Genomic DNA, 19,761 nt, shown 5'->3' with positions numbered 1-19,761 from the left:
GATCCAGCCCCGCATTGGGATCGCTGCTCAGTGGGGAGCCTGCTTCTCCCTCTGCTGCTCCCCCTGCTTGTGCTCTCTCACTCTCTCTCTGTCAAATAAATACATAAAATCTTACAAAATAAATAAATAAATAAAATGTCCATTCTTCAACAACAACAAAAAATATGAGACAGGCAAAAAAAGGTCAAGAAAATATGGCCCATACACAGGGAAAAAGTAGTTTCAATAGTTCCAAAAGAAACTCCTGAAGGAAACCTAAACATTAAAGTTACTAGAAAAAGCCTTCAAATAAGATATTTTAAAAATGTTCAAAGAACTAATGGAAACCATGTTTAAAGAACTAAAGAAAACCATGAGAATTAGATCTTACCAAATTAGGAATATCAAAAAAGAGACAAATTATAAAAAGGAATCAAAGGGAAATTCTGGACTGAAAAGTCCAACTGAAATGAAAAATCCACTAGAAGGGCTCAATAGCAGATTTGAGGCAGAAAAAAAAATCAGTAATTTGAAGATAAATTGATTGAGATTATCCAGTCTGAAGAATAGGAAGAAAAAAGAATGAAGAAAAACGAACAAAACCTAAAGGGAATTGTAGGACAATATCCAACATGAAATGCACCAACACATACATAATTAAGAGTTGCAGAAGAAGAGAAGAGAAAGGGACAGAGAGAATAGTTGAAGTAATAATGGCTGAAAACTCTCTAAATTTGCTGAAAATGTTGATCTACCTATTTAAAAAGCTCAACAAACTCCAAATAGGATAAAATGAAAGAGATCTACACCAAGATACATCATAATCAAATTGTCAAAAGACAAAGTATTATTTGAAAGCAGCAAGAGAAAAGCAACTCAGCATGCACAAGAGATTTTCAATAATAACAACTGATTCCCCAGCAGAAACCATGAAAAGCAGAAGACAATGGGATGACATATTCAAAGTGCTGAAAGAAAAAAAAGCTGTCAAGCAAATTCTATTTGGCAAAACAATCTTTAAAAAATAAAGAAGAGGCCTTCTAGATGCCACCATGCCAGAGCTACCTGTGCCACCCAGTCATGGTGAACCCCTCCATGCTCTTCAATACTGCTGTTGAGAAGTGAGCCCTTCAGCTATATTTCCTTTGAGCTGCTTGTGCACACAGTTCCAAAGACAGAAGAAAATATTCATGCTCTGAGCACTGGGGAGAAAAGATTAGGTTATAAAGGTTCCTGCTTTCACAGATTATTTTGGGATTTATGTGCCAGGGCAGTGATTTCCCATGCCATAATTACACTGTTGGCAAGTCTATGGGGAGAAATCTGATGATGAAAATTTCATCCTAAAGCATGTGGGGCCTGGTATCTTGTCCATGGCAAATGCTGGACCCCAACACAAATGGTTCCCAGTTTTTCAACTGCAATGCCAAGACTGAGTGGTTGGATGGCAAGCATGTGGTCTTTGGCAAGGTGAAAGAGGGCATGAATACTGTGGAAGTCACAGAGCACTCTGGGTCCAAGAATGGCAAGACCAGCAAAGAGATCACCACTGCTGACTATAGGCAAATCTAATAAATTTGACTTACGTTTTCTCTTAACCACCAGAATATTCCTTCTGTAGCTCAGAAGAGCACCCCCTTATCCTCATCTGCTTAAAACAGCTTATCATCTCTGTGCTCTTCTTGCTGCAGTTCTTTGGGTTCCATAGTTTCCTTATTCCCCTCTAAGTGCAGCTGAATTAGAGTTAAGTTTACGATTATTAAATAAAAACTAAACAACCAAAAAAATGAAGAAATTATGACATTCTAAGATAAATAAATGCACTCCTAGCAGAACTTCCCTATAAGAAATGTTAAAGATAGTCCTTTAGGCTGAAATGAAGGGACACTAGACTAACTTGAATCCACATGAAATAACATCAGTAAAGATAACTACATAGGTAAATATAAAAAACAGCATTATGTATTTTTTGCAACTCCACCTTTTTTCCTATCTAACTTAAAAGATAAGTGCATAAAGCAATAACTATAAATCTATGTTGACGGGCACATAATTTTTAAAGATGCAATTTGTGGTAATAACAGCATAAAGTAGGAGATATGGGGGTCTATAAATAGAGTTTTTATATACTATTGAATTGAAGGTGAAACTAATATGAACTAGATTGCGATATATTAAGATGTTACTTGTAATCCTCAGGGCAACCACTAAGGAGATAATTAAAAAATGTGTAGTAAAAGAAACAACTGTTTCTTTCAACAAAAATATATAGTAAAATAATTAAAAGTGGTATACTAGAAAATACTCTACACAAATGAAGGCAATAATGGAGGAATTGTGGAACAGAAATCATAGAGCAAAAGATATATCGTAAGACATATAGCAAAAAAAAAAGAATTGAAGGAAGAAACAGACAATTCTGCAACAGCTAGAGATTTCAGTATTTCAATACCTCACTTTCAATAACAGAAGAACTAGGCAGAAGATCAGAGAGAAAACAGAAATCTTCATCTAGACATAACAGACATCTACAGAACACTAGCAACAGCAGAGTCCATTTGCATTAAGTACACACAGAACATTTTTCAGGGTAGACAATATGTTAGGCCACAAAATGAGTCTCAATTAATTTAAAAATATCAAAATAATATTGGGGCACTTGGGTGGGGCATCCAACTCTTGATTTCAGCTGAGGTCATGATCTCAGTTGGGAGATCGAGCCTGACATCGGGCTCCCTGCTCAGTGGGGAGTCTGCTTGAGATTCTTTCCCTATGCCCCTCCCCCATTCTCTGTAAAAATAAATCTTTAAGAAAAATTTAAGAAATCAAAATAATATAAAGTATATTGGTCACTCACAATGGAATTAAATGAGAAATCAGCAACAGAAGTGAATCTGGGAAATTCAATGTGTGGAAATTAAAACATACTCTTAAATAATGAATGGGTCAAAGGAAAATTAAAAAGTACTTTGAGATGGGCAAAAATGAAACAAAACATACCAAAACTTATGGGACAGAGCAAAACTAGTTCTCAGAGGAAAATTTATAGATGTAAACGTTTACATTAAAAATAGATGTAAACGTTTACATTAAAAAAGAACGAACTCAAGTCAATAATCTAACCTTCTACATTAAGAAACTAAAGAAAAGGCCAACTAAACTCAAAACAAGCTTAACAAAATAAATAATAAAGATTAGAATTTTAATAAGGACTAAGAATAGGAAAACAAGAGAATCAATGAAACAAAAGTTGGCCTATCAAAAAATCAACAAAATTAAGTGATAGAGCCGCGGAGCACAAAATCGGAACTTTTAGAAGTCTGCTCCGCTGAGGGACGTCACTCTGGTGGCGAAGTGGGGGGTGGAACCCTCGCGGGACAGTGTGGTCTCAGGACCCTCGGGGTCACAGAAAGACCGGGGGTGCCTGAGTGCGGCAGAGCTCCCAGGGATCGGAGCAGGGAAGCTGGCTGCAGAGACGGAGCCCAGGCGCGGGCTCTCAGCTCGGGGTTGCCATAAACCGTGATCCGCGGCACAGTCGGGCCACTGCTCCTCCAGCAGGGACCCAACAAGCAGCAGATCCAGGGAGACCCACCTTCTTCCCCTGGGAGGAGAGGTGCGGGAGCGCACCGCGGGGATCTGCTGGGTTTGGAGACTCCACCCGGGGTCGGGTGCCAGAGATAGAAGCGCGCGGTCACAGGCCGGGTGAGCACGGAGTGTGGCCGGAGACCGGGGACACGGGAGTGACTGACGGCTTTTCTCTGGGGGCTCGCTGAGGAGCGGGACCCCGAGTTCTCGGCTCCGCCGGGGCGGAGACTGGGAGGCCGCCATTTACACTCTCCGCCTCCAAAGCTGTACGGAAAGCTTGCAGGGAACAAAAGCTCCGGAGAGCAAACCCGAGCAGATTACTTAGCCCGGACCGGCAAGGGCGGGGCAATTTTGCCTCCGGCAAAGACATTTGGGAACCACGGCAACAGGCCCCTCCCCCAGAAGATCAGCGAGAACAGCCAGCCAAGACCAAGTTTACCGATCACTGAGAACGGCAGAACTCCAGCGCTAGGGGAATACTGCACATAGAATTCATGGCTTTTTTACCATGATTCTTTAGTCTTTCAAAGTTAATTATTTTTTTTAACTGTCTTTTTTTCTTTTTTCCTTTTTTCTTTTTTTTTGAATTTTTCTTTTTCCCTTTTTCAACCAACATCTTATCAATCCCTTTTTTAAAAAAAAAACATTTTTATTTTTCATTTTTAAAGTCATATTCTATCCCTTCATAGTAGTTACCCGTATTTTTGGCATATATATATAAGTTGTTCTCTCTTTAAAATCTTGAGATAGTTTCTTCTAACAGATCAAAATATACTCTAAATCTCTAGTGTATGGTTTTTTTCTACTCCCCTGCCTGATCACATTCTCTCCCTTTTTTCTTTCTTTTTTTTTTTTTTTAATCCTCTTCTTTCTTTTTTCAAACAACTTATCAAATCCTTTTTTAAAATTTTTTATACTTTCCATCGTTACAGTCATATTCCATCCCTTCATCATATCAACCCTTATTTTTGTACATATATAAGTTTTTCTTTCTTTAAAATTTTGGGAGGGACTTTCTTTTAACAGACGAAAATACACCCAAAATCTAGTGTGTGGCACTGATCTATAATCCAGCCTGATCATATTTGATCACATTCTGTTTTTGTTTTGTTTTGTTTTGTTCTGCTTTTGTTTGTTTTTATCTTTATCTTTTTCTTTTTTCTTTTTTTCTTTCCTTTTCTTTTTTCTTTCTTTCCCTTTCTTTTCCCACTGCTTCAGGTCTTTTCTGATTTGTTTAGAGTATATTTTCTGGGGACGTTGTTACCCTGCTAGCATTTTGTTCTCTCATTAATCTATTCTCCTCTGCACAAAATGACAAGACGGAAAAAATCACCTCAACAAAAAGAACAAGAGGTAGTACCGACTGCCAGGGACCTACTCAATACGGACATTAGTACGATGTCAGATCTAGAGTTCAGAATCATCACTTTAAAGATACTAGCTGGGCTTGAAAAAAACATGGAAGTTATTAGAGAAACCCTTTCTGGAGAAGTAAAAGAACTAAAATTGAACCAAGTAGAAATCAAAAAGGCTATCAATGAGGTGCAATCAAATATGGGGGCGCTAACCGCTAGGATAAATGAGGCAGAAGAAAGAATCAGTGAGCTAGAAGACCAAATGATGGAAAATAAAGAAGCTGAGAAAAAGAGAAAAAAACAACTACTGGATCATGAGGGCAGAATTCGAGAGATAAACGATACCATAAGACGAAACAACATTAGAATAATTGGGATCCCAGAAGAAGAAGAAAGAGAGAGAGGGGCAGAAGGTATAATGGAGCAAATTATAGCAGAGAACTTCCCTAATTTGGGGAAGGAAACAGGCATCAAAATCCAGGAAGCACAGAGAACCCCTCTCAAAATCAATAAAAATAGGTCAACACCCCGACATCTAATAGTAAAACTTACAAGTCTCAGAGACAAAGAGAAAATCCTGAAAGCAGCTCGGGAGAAGAGATATGTAACCTACAAAGGTAAAAACATTAGATTGGCAACAGACTTATCCACAGAGACCTGGCAGGCCAGAAAGGACTGGCAGGACATATTCAGAGCACTAAATGAGAAAAATATGCAGCCAAGAATACTATATCCAGCTAGGCTGTCATTGAAAATTGAAGGAGAGATAAAAAGCTTCCAGGACAAACAAAAACTAAAGGAATTTGCAAACACGAAACCAGCCCTACAACAAATATTGAAAGGGGTCCTCTAAGCAAAGAGAGAGCCTAAAAGCAACATAGACCAGAAAGGAACACAAACAATATACAGTAACAGTCACTTTACAGGCAATACAATGGCACTGAATTTCTATCTTTCAATAGTTACCCTGAATGTAAATGGGCTAAATGCCCCAATCAAAAGACACAGGCTATCAGATTGGATTAAAACACAAGACCCATCGATATGCTGTCTGCAAGAGACTCATTTTAGACCCAAAGACACCCCCAGATTGAAAGTGAGGGGGTGGAAAACCATTTACCATGCTAATGGACACCAAAAGAAAGCTGGGGTGGCAATCCTTATATCAGACAAATTAGATTTTAAACCAAAGACTGTAATAAGAGATGAGGAAGGACACTATATCGTACTTAAAGGGTCTATCCAACAAGAAGATCTAACAATTGTAAATATCTATGCCCCTAACATGGGAGCAGCCAATTATATAAGGCAATTAATAACAAAAGCAAAGAAACACATTGACAACAATACAATAATAGTGGGGGACTTTAACACCCCCCTCACTGAAATGGACAGATCGTCTAAGCAAAAGATCAACAAGGAAATAAAGACTTTAAATGACACACTGGACCAAATGGACTTCACAGACATATTCAGAACATTCCATCCCAAAGCAACGGAATACACATTCTTCTCTAGTGCCCATGGAACATTCTCCAGAATAGATCACATCCTAGGTCATAAATCAGGTCTCAACCGGTACCAGAAGATTGGGATCATCCCCTGCCTATTTTCAGACCACAATGCTTTGAAACTAGAACTCAATCACAAGAGGAAAGTCGGAAAGAACTCAAATACATGGAGGCTAAAGAGCATCCTACTGAAGAATGAATGGGTCAACCAGGAAATTAAAGAAGAATTAAAAAAATTCATGGAAACCAATGAAAATGAAAACACAACTATTCAAAATCTTTGGGATACAGCAAAGGCAGTCCTAAGAGGAAAGTATATAGCAATACAAGCCTTTCTCAAGAAACAAGAAAGGTCTCAAGTACACAACCTAAGCCTACACCTAAAGGAGCTGGAGAAAGAACAGCAAATAAAGCCTAAACCCAGCAGGAGAAGAGAAATAATCAAGATCAGAGCAGAAATCAATGAAATAGAAACCAAAAGAACAGTAGAACAGATCAACGAAACTAGGAGCTGGTTCTTTGAAAGAATTAACAAGATTGATAAACCCTGGGCCAGACTTATCAAAAAGAAAAGAGAAATGACCCAAATCAACAAAATCATGAATGAAAGAGGAGAGATCACAACCAACACCAAAGAAATACAAACAATTATAAGAACATATTATGAGCAACTCTATGCCAGCAAATTAGATAACCTGGAAGTAATGGATGCATTCCTAGAGATGTATCAACTACCAAAACTGAACCAGGAAGAAATAGAAAACCTGAACAGACCTATAACCACTAAGGAAATTGAAGCAGTCATCAAAAATCTCCCAAAACACAAAAGCCCAGGGCCAGATGGCTTCCCAGGGGAATTCTACCAAACATTTCAAGAAGAATTAATACCTATCCTTCTGAAACTGTTCCAAAAAATAGAAATGGAAGGAAAACTTCCAAACTCATTTTATGAGGCCAGCATTACCTTGATCCCAAAACCAGACAAAGACCCCATCAAAAAGGAGAATTACAGACCAATATCCCTGATGAACATGGATGCAAAAATTCTCACCAAGATACTAGCCAATAGGATCCAGCAGTACATTAAAAGGATTATTCACCACGACCAAGTGGGATTTATCCCTGGGCTACAAGGTTGGTTCAACATCCGCAAATCAATCAACGTGATACAATACATTAACAAAAGAAAGAACAAGAATCATATGATCCTCTCAATAGATGCAGAAAAAGCATTTGACAAAGTACAGCATCCTTTCTTGATCAAAACTCTTCAGAGTATAGGGATAGAGGGTACATACCTCAATATCATAAAAGCCATCTATGAAAAACCTACAGCGAATATCATTCTCAATGGGGAAAAACTGAGAGCTTTCCCCCTAAGGTCAGGAACGCGGCAGGGATGTCCACTATCACCACTGCTATTCAACATAGTATTGGAAGTCCTAGCCACAGCAATCAGACAACAAAAAGAAATCAAAGGCATCCAAATTGGCAAAGAAGAAGTCAAACTCTCACTCTTTGCAGATGATATGATACTTTATGTGGAAAATCCCAAAGACTCCACCCCAAAACTGCTAGAACTCATACAGGAATTCAGTAAAGTGGCAGGATATAAAATCAATGCACAGAAGTCAGTGGCATTCCTATACACCAACAACAAGTCAGAAGAAAGAGAAATTAAGGAGTCGATCCCATTTACAATTGCACCCAAAACCATAAGATACCTAGGAATAAATCTAACCAAAGAGGCAAAGGATCTGTACTCAGAAAACTATAAAATACTCATGAAAGAAATTGAGGAAGACACAAAGAAATGGAAAAATGTTCCATGCTCATGGATTGGAAGAACAAATATTGTGAAGATGTCAATCCTACCTAGAGCAATCTACACATTCAATGCAATCCCCATCAAAATACCATCCACTTTCTTCAAAGAAATGGAACAAATAATCCTAAAATTTGTATGGAACCAGAAAAGACCCCGAATAGCCAGAGGAATGTTGAAAAAGAAAAGCAAAGCTGGCGGCATCACAATTCCAGACTTCCAGCTCTACTACAAAGCTGTCATCATCAAGACAGTATGGTACTGGCACAAAAACAGACACATAGATCAATGGAACCGAATAGAGAGCCCAGAAATGGACCCTCAACTCTATGGTCAACTCATCTTTGACAAAGCAGGAAAGAATGTCCAATGGAAAAAAGACAGTCTCTTCAACAAATGGTGTTGGGAAAATTGGACAGCCACATGCAGAAGAATGAAACTGGACCATTTCCTTACACCACACACAAAAATAGACTCCAAATGGTTGAAAGACCTCAATGTGAGACAGGAGTCCATCAAAATCCTAAAGGAGAACACAGGCAGCAACCTCTTCGACCTCAGCCGCAGCAACTTCTTCCTAGAAACATCGCCAAAGGCAAGGGAAGCAAGGGCAAAAATGAACTATTGGGACTTCATCAAGATAAAAAGCTTTTGCAAAGCAAAGGAAACAGTCAACAAAACCAAAAGACAACTGACAGAATGGGAGAAGATATTTGCAAATGACATATCAGATAAAGGGCTAGTATCCAAAATCTATAAAGAACTCATCAAACTCAACACCAAAAGAACAAAGAATCCAATCAAGAAATGGGCAGAAGACATGAACAGACATTTCTCCAAAGAAGACATCCAAATAGCCAACAGACACATGAAAAAGTGTTCAATATCGCTCGGCATCAGGGAAATCCAAATCAAAACCTCAATGAGATACCACCTCACACCAGTCAGAATGGCTAAAATTAACAAGTCAGGAAATGACAGATGTTGGCGGGGATGCGGAGAAAGGGGAACCCTCCTACACTGTTGGTGGGAATGCAAGCTGGTGCAGCCACTCTGGAAAACAGTATGGAGGTTCCTCAAAAAGTTGAAAATAGAGCTACCATACGATCCAGCAATTGCACTACTGGGTATTTACCCCAAAGATACAAAAGTAGGGACCCGAAAGGCTACGTGCACCCCGATGTTTATAGCAGCAATGTCCACAATAGCCAAACTGTGGAAAGAGCCAAGATGTCCATCAACAGATGAATGGGTAAAGAAGATGTGGTATATATATACAATGGAATATTATGCAGCCATCAAAAGGAATAAGATCTTGCCATTTGCAACGACGTGGATGGAACTGGAGGGTATTATGCTGAGCGAAATAAGTCAAACAGAGAAAGACATGTATCATATGACCTCACTGATATGAGGAATTCTTAATCTCAGGAAACAAACTGAGGGTTGCTGGAGTGAGGGGTGGGGTGGGAGGGATGGGGTGACTGGGTGATGGACACTGGGGAGGGTATGTGTTCTGGTAAGCGCTGTGAATTGTGCAAGACTGTTGAATCTCAGATCTGTACCTCTGAAACAAATAATGCAATGTATGTTAAGAAAGAAAAAAAGAAGAAGAAGAATATAGCAGGAGGGGAAGAATGAAGGGGGGGAAATTGGAGGGGGAGAAGAACCATGAGAGACGATGGACTCTGAAAAACAAACTGAGGGTTCTAGAGGGGAGGGGGTTGGGAGGATGGGTTAGCCTGGTGATGGGTATTGAGGAGGGCACGTTCTGCATGGAGCACTGGGTGTTATGCACAAACGATGAATCATGGAACACTATATCTAGAACTAATGATGTAATGTATGGGGATTAACATAACAATAAAAAAATTAAAAAAAAAAAAAAAACAAAAAATCAACAAAATTGACAACCCTTTAAGCTAGACTGAATACTGACTGTGAAAAAAGAATGAAGATTCAAATTATAATCCAGAACATAAGTGGGGACATTACTACCACTCTTACAGAAATAAAAATAATTATAAGAGAACACCATGAACAATTTGTACACCAACAAATTAGATAACCAAGATGAAATAGACAAAATCCTAGAAACACACAAACTATCAACACTGGCTGAAGAAGAAACAGCAAGTCTGAATAGAGTTATAATAAATAAGAAGATTGAGTCTAGTGTTCAAAAAATATTCCTACAAAGAAAAGTCTAGATCCAGACGTTTTTGCTGGTGAATTCTGCAAATTTGAAGAATTAACACCAATTATTCTTAAACTCTTCTAAAAAACAGAAGAGGAAGGAACACTTCCTAAGCTCATTCTATAAGGCTAGTATTTTCAATACTAAAGCCAGACAAGATATAACAAGAAATAAAAACTACAGGCCAATATTCTTTATGAATGTTGATGTAAAAATCCTCAACAAAATAAAAGCAACCTGTCTAGTAGCATATTAAAAGGACTGTATACCTTGTCGAAGGAGGACTTATCCCAAGAATGCAGGGTTAGTTCGATATATGAAAACCAATCAGTGTAACACATCATATTAATAGAATTAAAGGAAAAAAAAAGTGATCATCTCAACAGATGAAGAAAAAGTTTTTGACACAGTTGAACACCTTTCCATCATAAAAGCACCCAAAAAATTAAGAAGAGAATAGAGATTTCTTGAGGCCCATCCATGTTATCGAAAATGGCAAGATTTTGAGGGCATAATGCCAAGTGAAATAGTCAGACAGAGAAAGACAAATACTGTATGATCGCTCTTATATTTGGAATATATATATGGAACACATATATGTGTGTACACACACACACACACACACACATCCCAGCTTGTAGACACAGAGAACAGATTGGTGGTTGTCAAGGTGGGGAAATGGAGTACAGTGGGGAGAAATGGGTAAACTATTTTTTTCCAGTTTATACAAATTGAATTTTTAAAAGTAAGAAAAAAAAAAAGAATGAAATTTTCTCAAATCAATAAAGGCAATCTGTGAAGAACACAGATTTAACATCATACTTAATGGTGAAAGACTGAGATTTCCCCTTAAGATCAGAAACAAAACAAGGATCTCTGCTCTTGTCTTCTTATTTAATATTTTACCGGAGTTCTAGCCAGGATAATTAAGCAAGAAAAGAGGTAAAAGGCAACAAGATTGGGAAGGAAGAAGGAAAATTATCTCCATTCACTGACAGCATGACCTTATATGTAGAAATCCTAAAGAATTAACACAAATAAAATCAAACTATTAGTGTCAGTAAATGAGTTCAGCAAAACTGCAGAATACAAGATCAATATAGAAATATCAGTTGTGGTGGTGCCTGGGTGGCTCAGTCGTTAGTGTCTGCCTTCGGCTCAGGTCATGATCCCAGGATCCTGGGATTGAGCCCCGCATCGGGCTCCCTGCTCAGCGGGAAGCCTGCTTCTCCCTCTCCCACTCCCCCTGCTTGTGTTCCCTCTCTCACTGTGTCTCTCTCTGTCAAATAAATAAATAATATCTTAAAAAAAAAAAAAAAAAGAAATATCAGGTTGTATTTCCATATACAATTAGTGATCCAAAAATGAAATTAAGACAACAATTCCATTTGCCATAATATCAACAAGAATAATATTTAGGAATAAATGATTAATCCAGGAAGTATAAGACTTGTACACTAAAAACTATAAAACAGTGTTAAAAGAAATGATAAATTATAGAAAACCTACATAAATGGAACGATAATCCATTTTCATGGACTACAAAGTGTAATATTATTAAGATGGCAATCCTTCCCAAATTGGTTCACATATTTAATGCAATCCCTATCAAAATTCCAACTACTGTTTTTTTTTTCTTTCCAGAAATGGGAAAACTGGCCCTAAAATTCATATGGAAATTAGGAAATCCCAAATAATCAAAGTTATTTGGAAAAAGAAGTTGAAAGACTCTCATTTTTCAATTTCAAATCTTAAAACAAAGCTACAGTAATCAAAACACTGTGTTACTGGCATAAGGATAGACCTATAGATCAACAGAACAGAATTAAGAGTCTGGAAAAAAAATATACATCTATGGTCAATTTTCAACAATAGTGCCAAGACCATTCACTGGGGAAAGAGTAGTCTTTTTCACCAAATGATGCTGAGATACTAGATAGCACATGCAAAAGAATGAACTTGTGTACTCCTACCTCATATCATATACTAAAAATAACTCAAAATGGAACAAAGACATAAATACAAGAACAAACTAAAATTCTCCCATCCAAGTACTAACCAGGCCCGACCCTGCTTAGCTTCCGAGATCAGATGAGATTGGGCGCGCTCAGGGTGGGATGGCATTCTTAGAACACATAGGGTTCAAATCCTCATGATCTTAGATGTCACAAAGGATTCTTATATATGACAACAAAAGAAATACATAAACTATACTTCATAATTAAAAACATTTGTGTATCAAAGGACACAATCAAGAAATTGAAACGACAAACCCACAGAAGGGGAAAAATATTTTCTAATCATACATCTGATAAGGGACTTGAATCTAGAATATACAAAGAACTCCTACAACTTAACAGTAAAAAGACAACTCAATCAAAAACTGGCAAAGAATCTGAATAGACATTTCTCCAACAAAGATATACAAATGGCCAATAGGCACATGAAAAGATGCTCACCATCATTAGTTTTCAGGGAAATGCAAATCAAAACCACAATAAGGTACCACTTTATATTAAGAGGATGGATAGAATAAAAATTTCTGATTATAACAAGTTTTGGTGAGGATATGGAAAAATCTGAATCCTCACACACTACTGGTGAAAATGTAAAAATGGGGCAGCTGCTTTGGAAAACAGTCTGGCAGTTCTTCAGATGATTCAACATAGAGTTGCTTTATTACCCACCATATACCCAAGAGAAGTAAAAACATCTCTACACGTAAGTATAAATGTTCACGACAGCATTATTCATAATGAGTGAAAGATCTAATCAACCCAAATGTCTATCAATAAATGAATGAATAAAAAATATGTGGAAATCCATATAAGGGAATGTTATTTGGCCATAAAAAAGAAGTACTGATACATACTATGACTTGGAGGAACCATGAAAATATAATACTGAATGAAATAAACCAGTCACAGAAGGCCACATATTATATGATTTAATTCATTCGAAGTCCAAAACAGGGACCTCTATAGAGACAGAAAGTTGATAAATTATTGCTTAGGACTGGTAGAAGGAAATGGTAGAGGTGTATTTAGGGGGATGATAGCCAAAGGGGACAGTGTTTTTTTCAGGTGACGAGAATGTTCTAAACTTGATTGCATTGATGACTGCAAATATCTGGGAATATACTAAAAACCATTGAATTTTACACTTTAAATAAATGAACTGTATGATATGAGGATTGTATCAATAAAGTTTTTTTAAAAAATGAATTTTTTTTCTCACTTAAAGCAATCTTTTTTCCAAATTTAAATGTTGATTCTACTTATTCTGAAGTCACTTTGCCTGTAATCAATAAAGGAATACAGCCATTCATCATGATTATGATAGATCAATTAGTAATACTCCCACTTCACTGCTCTGCCATTTACTATTCCTTTCCCTGGATTAACTTTCTCCTCCTTTCTCCCTTCAAAATACTATCCATCCTTCACGATGTAGCTCAAACACCACTTCCTTTTGGAAGGTGTCCACAATTCCCCACAATGGAGCACATTTCTTTCTCTTCTGCATGGTCCTGCCACATGGCCCATACAACTGGTCTAACACTTAATGCATATTCATTGTTCTTGTACACATTTCTCTCCCACATTTGGTGGAAATTCCTTTAAGAGCAAAGCAAATTTCAGGTCTCTATGTCCTCCTCAAGGTTGAATGTTCTGACACTCATGATCTTCCTCAAATTAAATTAAAGCAATAAAGATAATTCTTCTAAAATCTGTTCTCTTTTTCACCTCCATACAAACTATACTAAAGCAAAAATTCTTTGGAATGCAATGAATTTACACTAAACAACTTAAGATTAAAAATTATTTTATTATCCAATCACTAGAGAATTCTTTATTAGATATACTGGATTGCCCTAAAACTAGTTCATAGGGACTAAAAGGTTGATTTCTATCTTTTGTGAGAACCATCTTAGACTTAAGTACTTATAACAATATTAAATAATCTTCATGATTTCAAAAACTTCAACAAGAAGCACATTATTTCAACAAAATGGGAAGACTTTGGTCCTCTGTTATGAACACCATTTCCAAAATATTTATGGTCATAAGAGTGATACTCTGTGAGAATATAAAATTTTTGGTTCTAAATTACAAGCTACTTTGTGTTACACTTTGAGAAATAAAAACCTGGGTAGTAACAACATTTGCATCCTTAGTTTATTGTCATTACCTCTCGTTCTATGGTCTTCCTCCTCAGCAGCTTTTTGACACTTGGGAGCTGCTTCTTTAACAACATGGTAGCCTCGTTCATTCTTCTGACTTGCGTGATTAAGAAAGACGGAACCTGGAGAAGAAACACTGCCTGAATCAAAAGGAAAGTATTGAATTAAACCTCCCAGTTAGACTCTGTCTCCAGTTATGGTAACTCCTTTAGGATGCTCAGTATCCTAATTAGGGACTGTGGAACTTGTCCTTGTAAAGATTAGAGAAAATGATAAGGATTCCTGTTTAAAAGGTAAAACATGCTTGGGAGCAGCCATTAAAGATTGACAAAGATGCCACAAGCAACCTGGGATTATCTTCTCACATTTCTTCCCTGTGACTAATGGCATGGAGCCTTTATGTTTCCTGGGTGCTAGTGGACTTCAAGGGAAAACATCACAGTCATCACACTGTTACTCACCTTCCACAGAATTTTCTGGTATTTAAGCATTAGGCGGATGATGTGGGCTGCAGTGTTTGCTAACTGTAATTCTTCATAATCAGAATGTTTGCTTCGACTGAAGAAAAGGTTTGGTGCCATTATAGTAGAAATGTTCCATATACTCATTCGGTTTTTTGATTCGTTGGCAATCACTTTACTGAAGAATGTCATGAGGGCCTAACAAGAAACAGCACTGTGTCACACTACTGTAAATTATCAAAAGGCACCACTGATTGTTATCATTCATTTCTATACCCATTCATGGTGCCTCTGGAAAACTGTCAGAACTATAGAATGGTTAAACGTATAACGTTGCCTCTTTTATTCCTTACAAGTATTAATGAGAAATGTGAATAGTTTACTGAATTCTCTGCTTCATAAAAGTGCTTCCACTTTTTATTATATTGGAGATACTATAAATATTAGTTTGCATTTTTTATTTTCTTTTACCAAAACAAGGTTGACAAATATTAAAATTATGTAGTAAACTAGGAAGAGAAAACACTGCATTTCAAATAAACATGAAGTGCAGTTTCGTTGTGAAGGAAGAAAAGGAATCCTAAAAAACACCCTTATTTAAAGTATTACCATTGAAAACTAGTATTTCCTTGGGAAAGGAAAACCCATTAAAAAAAAAAAAAAACATGAGTATCTCATTCCTCAGTCCAAATGTAAACTCAATTGAAAAATTTAAAAATTTTACTTTCTCGGTGTCATTTTTCTATTGCTTTTCAGTTTTGGAATACTTAGCAGACCAAAGGGAAATGCTTACACGCAGCTGTTCTTGGCATTTAAAAAAGAGAGAGAGAGATTTGAGAAAGCTTAAAGTTTGGCTAAGCCACCAAAGTACAGATGCTTATCAGAACCTTCTGAAATTCACCAAGAGGGCTGAAATCTTTAAAAAAAAAAGAAAAAAGTTTTTCAAGTTTAAATCCTGCTATAGTATTTTTAATGAGAAAATGATTAACATATAATAATAGTCAACATTTATTTGAGGGCTTATTGTAAGCCAAGCATATCACTGACTTTATCATTATTACAAACCCTGTGAAGTAGGTACTATTATTAATACTGTTTGACAGGTGAGGAAACTAATGGAAAAGATTCAGGTAGCTTTGCCCAGTGTCAATTAAGTGGCAAAGCCAGGATTTGAACGGAGTAAACCTGATTCTCAAGCCAGAGCTCTTGATCTCTATAGCACATCAGCTTCAATCCTAGATCCAGTCACAGTGTAGAATGGGGAAAGTGTGTGTGTATGTGTTTGTGTGTGTGTGTGCATGTGTGTAACATCTCCACCAGTCCCATGATGTTTTTGAGGATCTTCTGTTAGAAAAGTATTGGATTACTTGTTTTTATTGCATCCTTGGTTATATGAGAGGATAGATGACATTCTGAACCAAATATCTGATACCAGATGCATCATTTTTTTTCCTCTTTATATATAAAAGAACATTGTTTACAAAAATCCCCAAAACAAGCTAATAAATTTCCAGCTTTTGAAAAATTACTGAATTATACTAGAAACAGACATTCTTCTGTCACATCCAATCCCCATCCTTGGGCTCAGGACATGATATAACTGACATATATTAAAATTGACATAGATGTTTTTATTAGGTAGGAGGAAAGGTCCTCATCAAGTTGAAATGTCTGATGAGAGGCAGCACAAAGAATCATCTTTGTTTTCAGCATTATGTTTCCTGGCCTCAAAATTATGGGCTCTTTCCAACTCATCTTAACTCAATTTCATTTCAAAGATTCCAAACACCTGTTGTACTTACAACAAATTTCCTATTGCATACAGAATCATTATCAAAATAGCAAGAGAATCTTTTGATTTTTGCCAACATACAGCAGGGAAATAAATCTGAAATAAGGGGCAGAATATTTGGGAGAACCATGGAATATGGTTCTATCAAATGTTCTATTATATGTTAATGGAAAAATCATTTTTCTGAGTCTAATTTTCCTAACCTGTAGAATGAGAAGATCCTACCAGGTGATTTCTAAAATTCCAAGATTCTAGGATTCTTCAATTGATTATTATTATTATTTTTAAAGATTTTATTTATTTGACAGAGAGAGACACAGCCAGAGAGAGAACACAAGCAGGGGGAGTGGGAGAGGGAGAAGCAGGCTTCCCGCTGAGCAGGCAGCCCGATGTAGGGCTTGATCCCAAAACCCTGGGATCATGACCTGAGCCGAAGGCAGACGCTTAACGACTGAGCCACCCAGGCGCCCCTGAATTATCTTTATAAACTATAAGACACCAACATTTTAGAAATTTCATTTATATCAGTGACTTCAAATTTCTTCCCTAAGGATACTCTTCAGATCTTCTGTCACCAGACTGAAATGAGTAGCTGAGGACCTAAAATTATAGAGCTTTACATTCTGCAGCTTACATAATGGCCCCTGACATTATCCCGTTTGTCTTCTGACATTATCCCATTTGTCTTCCATCTTTGCTTCTCCTGTTGCTAACCCTAGGCCAGTGCCTGGCACTAGACAGATACTCAGTATCTCTTAATAGACTGAATGAATTAAACTGAAATGTTCAGAGAAGATTCTAGGATTTATATTCTTTCCTGTCTTCCTCGGGAGAACAGCAGTAAGAATGTGGGAAGGCAATAACAGGCTGACAGCATGCTCAGCTGGCTTAGTAAGTTGTCATCTTGGTTTTTATTTTTCCATCTGAGCCATTGTCTTTGACTAAGAAGGGCCAATGACAGACCATGAGGTTGATACAACATACCTGGGCTGTGTCCCTGTTGGCATCAGGCAGTGCCATGACCATGAGATGTAAAGCTTGAAACTGTACTTTGATGTGAGGCCCTCCTAACAAGAAAACAGAAATAACCACACATTTTGAACAACACTGTTGCATTCTGACAGCATTTCTTGCTAACATCTGGTGGCACAGGAGGACTCCTCACAGCTTTCAGTGGTAAAGACTCAGGTTTTGTGCCCAACAATGTAAATTTGTTAACTTGGACAAGAGCCTCAGTCGATCAACTCCTCTTTCACATCCCATAATGCCATTGTAGAGGCAGGTGGCCAATGAGATCCTCAAAATAATCTAGATTTGTATAACATTTCCCTTTGTACTTCCACAGGCCCTGCTTTACTTGTATGCTCTAAACAGAAGGCCTAAAAGCTCAAGTCAACAGAAAATAAATCTTTTTTCCACATAACGAGGCAGCAAAGTATAATTATTAGGAGCATAGATTCTAGAACCAGGTTCAAATCCTGCATCTACTTTAGTCTGAGTGACCTTGTGCAGGCTACTTAACCCCTCATTCCTACTATTTTGCCATCTGTAAAATGGGAGTAGTCATATCTACCTATCTCCCTGGGTTATTACAAAGACTAAATGAGTTAGTATGTATAGTGTGTTTACATCAGTGCCTGTATATAATTACCTCTATATGTATTTGCTCTTATTATGGACATTTAAGGAAAGTGACTATAGTTGGATCTTTAGAGATTCTTGAGTATTTTATTCCTTGATAATGACAGAAGATGGCGCCAGAGGGCTGGCATTTATACTTGTGTATTAAACGCTGATTCTTTTCCTGTTTCAGGGAATTTTAGGGATTCCATCCACAACTGGATAATCCACAACCAGCTGTCCTGAAAATGTAGAGTATATCAGAGCATTCCAGGCTTTGCTTTGTCTCTCTGTATTCTCCTCACAATGGTCTCTTGGTGGGGAGTTCCTAGAGGGAAGCAGTATGTTCTAGCATCCCTGGGGAGTTCTCAACTTGAAGGTAAATCTATTTATATTCAGTGGATGACAGGCAGTCATCTGCCTGTAAAGTTACTTAGCTTTACAGCAGTGGAAACACTCTTGAGACAAGCTACTAGGTTATAGGAGATTGTGTGCATCGTAGTTAGGAGTAGATCACTAATGTGCATAACCATTTAACAAAGAAACAGTTGGGAGGATTATTTATAGGATTGTATCACATTGTCTTGGCACAATCCCCATGTGGATTTTTAGAAATTTATGTCAAATTTGTAAACAAAAATGACACACATTCAGGATGTTTTTGAAAATGGCTAATGTACATTGACATGAGTTTACATGATTAATAGCAACTATCAGGAGCATATCTCAGTACAAAGCACTGAGGGACAGATAAGGCATTATTTAATACATAAATTGCAGGCTGTCTATAATCTTCCAATGCAGCCAACCTTTTGGCAGAGGGAACAATAGATGCAGATGCAGGCTCTATATTTCCAACAATTTCAAAGAAATTATGAAGTTACTTTTAAGACTGAAACTCTAAACTGGCAAATAATCCATTTTCATTTTATTTAGGACACCTACCCCTATACCACATTGTGGCTAATAGTTTTGTAGTTAATTCGTTACTGCATCCTGGTTCGGATTTTTTTCCCTTGAGGTCATTATTTTCCCAGAAAATGATTCAACTTTTCACGAAAGTATATAAAGCTTGACTTAGTCTTTTAATTTTATGGGCAATTTTTGGGCCAAGTTTGGAAAAAGAATGTGATTACACTAAAAGACTACATCCTCCAAACCCCATTTTAGAGCATAAAGATTAGCAGTTTAAACACACGTATCCACAATTCTTTCCTTCAGAAAATCTCATTATAACTAGGGCTTACTCTAGG

General features: G+C 37.3%; 1 protein-coding gene across 1 annotated transcript in view; it reads right to left on the bottom strand.

The window, feature by feature from the left end:
- The window catches only part of ARHGAP28 (Rho GTPase activating protein 28), a 219,545-nt gene that overhangs the window by 21,465 nt on the left and 178,319 nt on the right, over nt 1–19,761 (bottom strand). Inside the window, exons 12-14 of the mRNA XM_078060582.1 lie at nt 17,873–17,955; nt 15,097–15,294; nt 14,644–14,757 (exon numbers count right to left, since the gene is read on the bottom strand). Of these exons, the coding sequence (XP_077916708.1) occupies nt 14,644–14,757; nt 15,097–15,294; nt 17,873–17,955 (395 nt within the window). The remainder of the gene's footprint in view (nt 1–14,643; nt 14,758–15,096; nt 15,295–17,872; nt 17,956–19,761) is intronic.

The sequence above is a fragment of the Halichoerus grypus genome, chromosome 13 (genome assembly GCF_964656455.1).
Source record: "Halichoerus grypus chromosome 13, mHalGry1.hap1.1, whole genome shotgun sequence".
NCBI lineage: Eukaryota > Metazoa > Chordata > Mammalia > Carnivora > Phocidae > Halichoerus > Halichoerus grypus.
The sequence above is the reverse complement of the archived record's forward strand: the minus strand, read 5'-3'. Positions and strand labels throughout refer to the sequence as shown.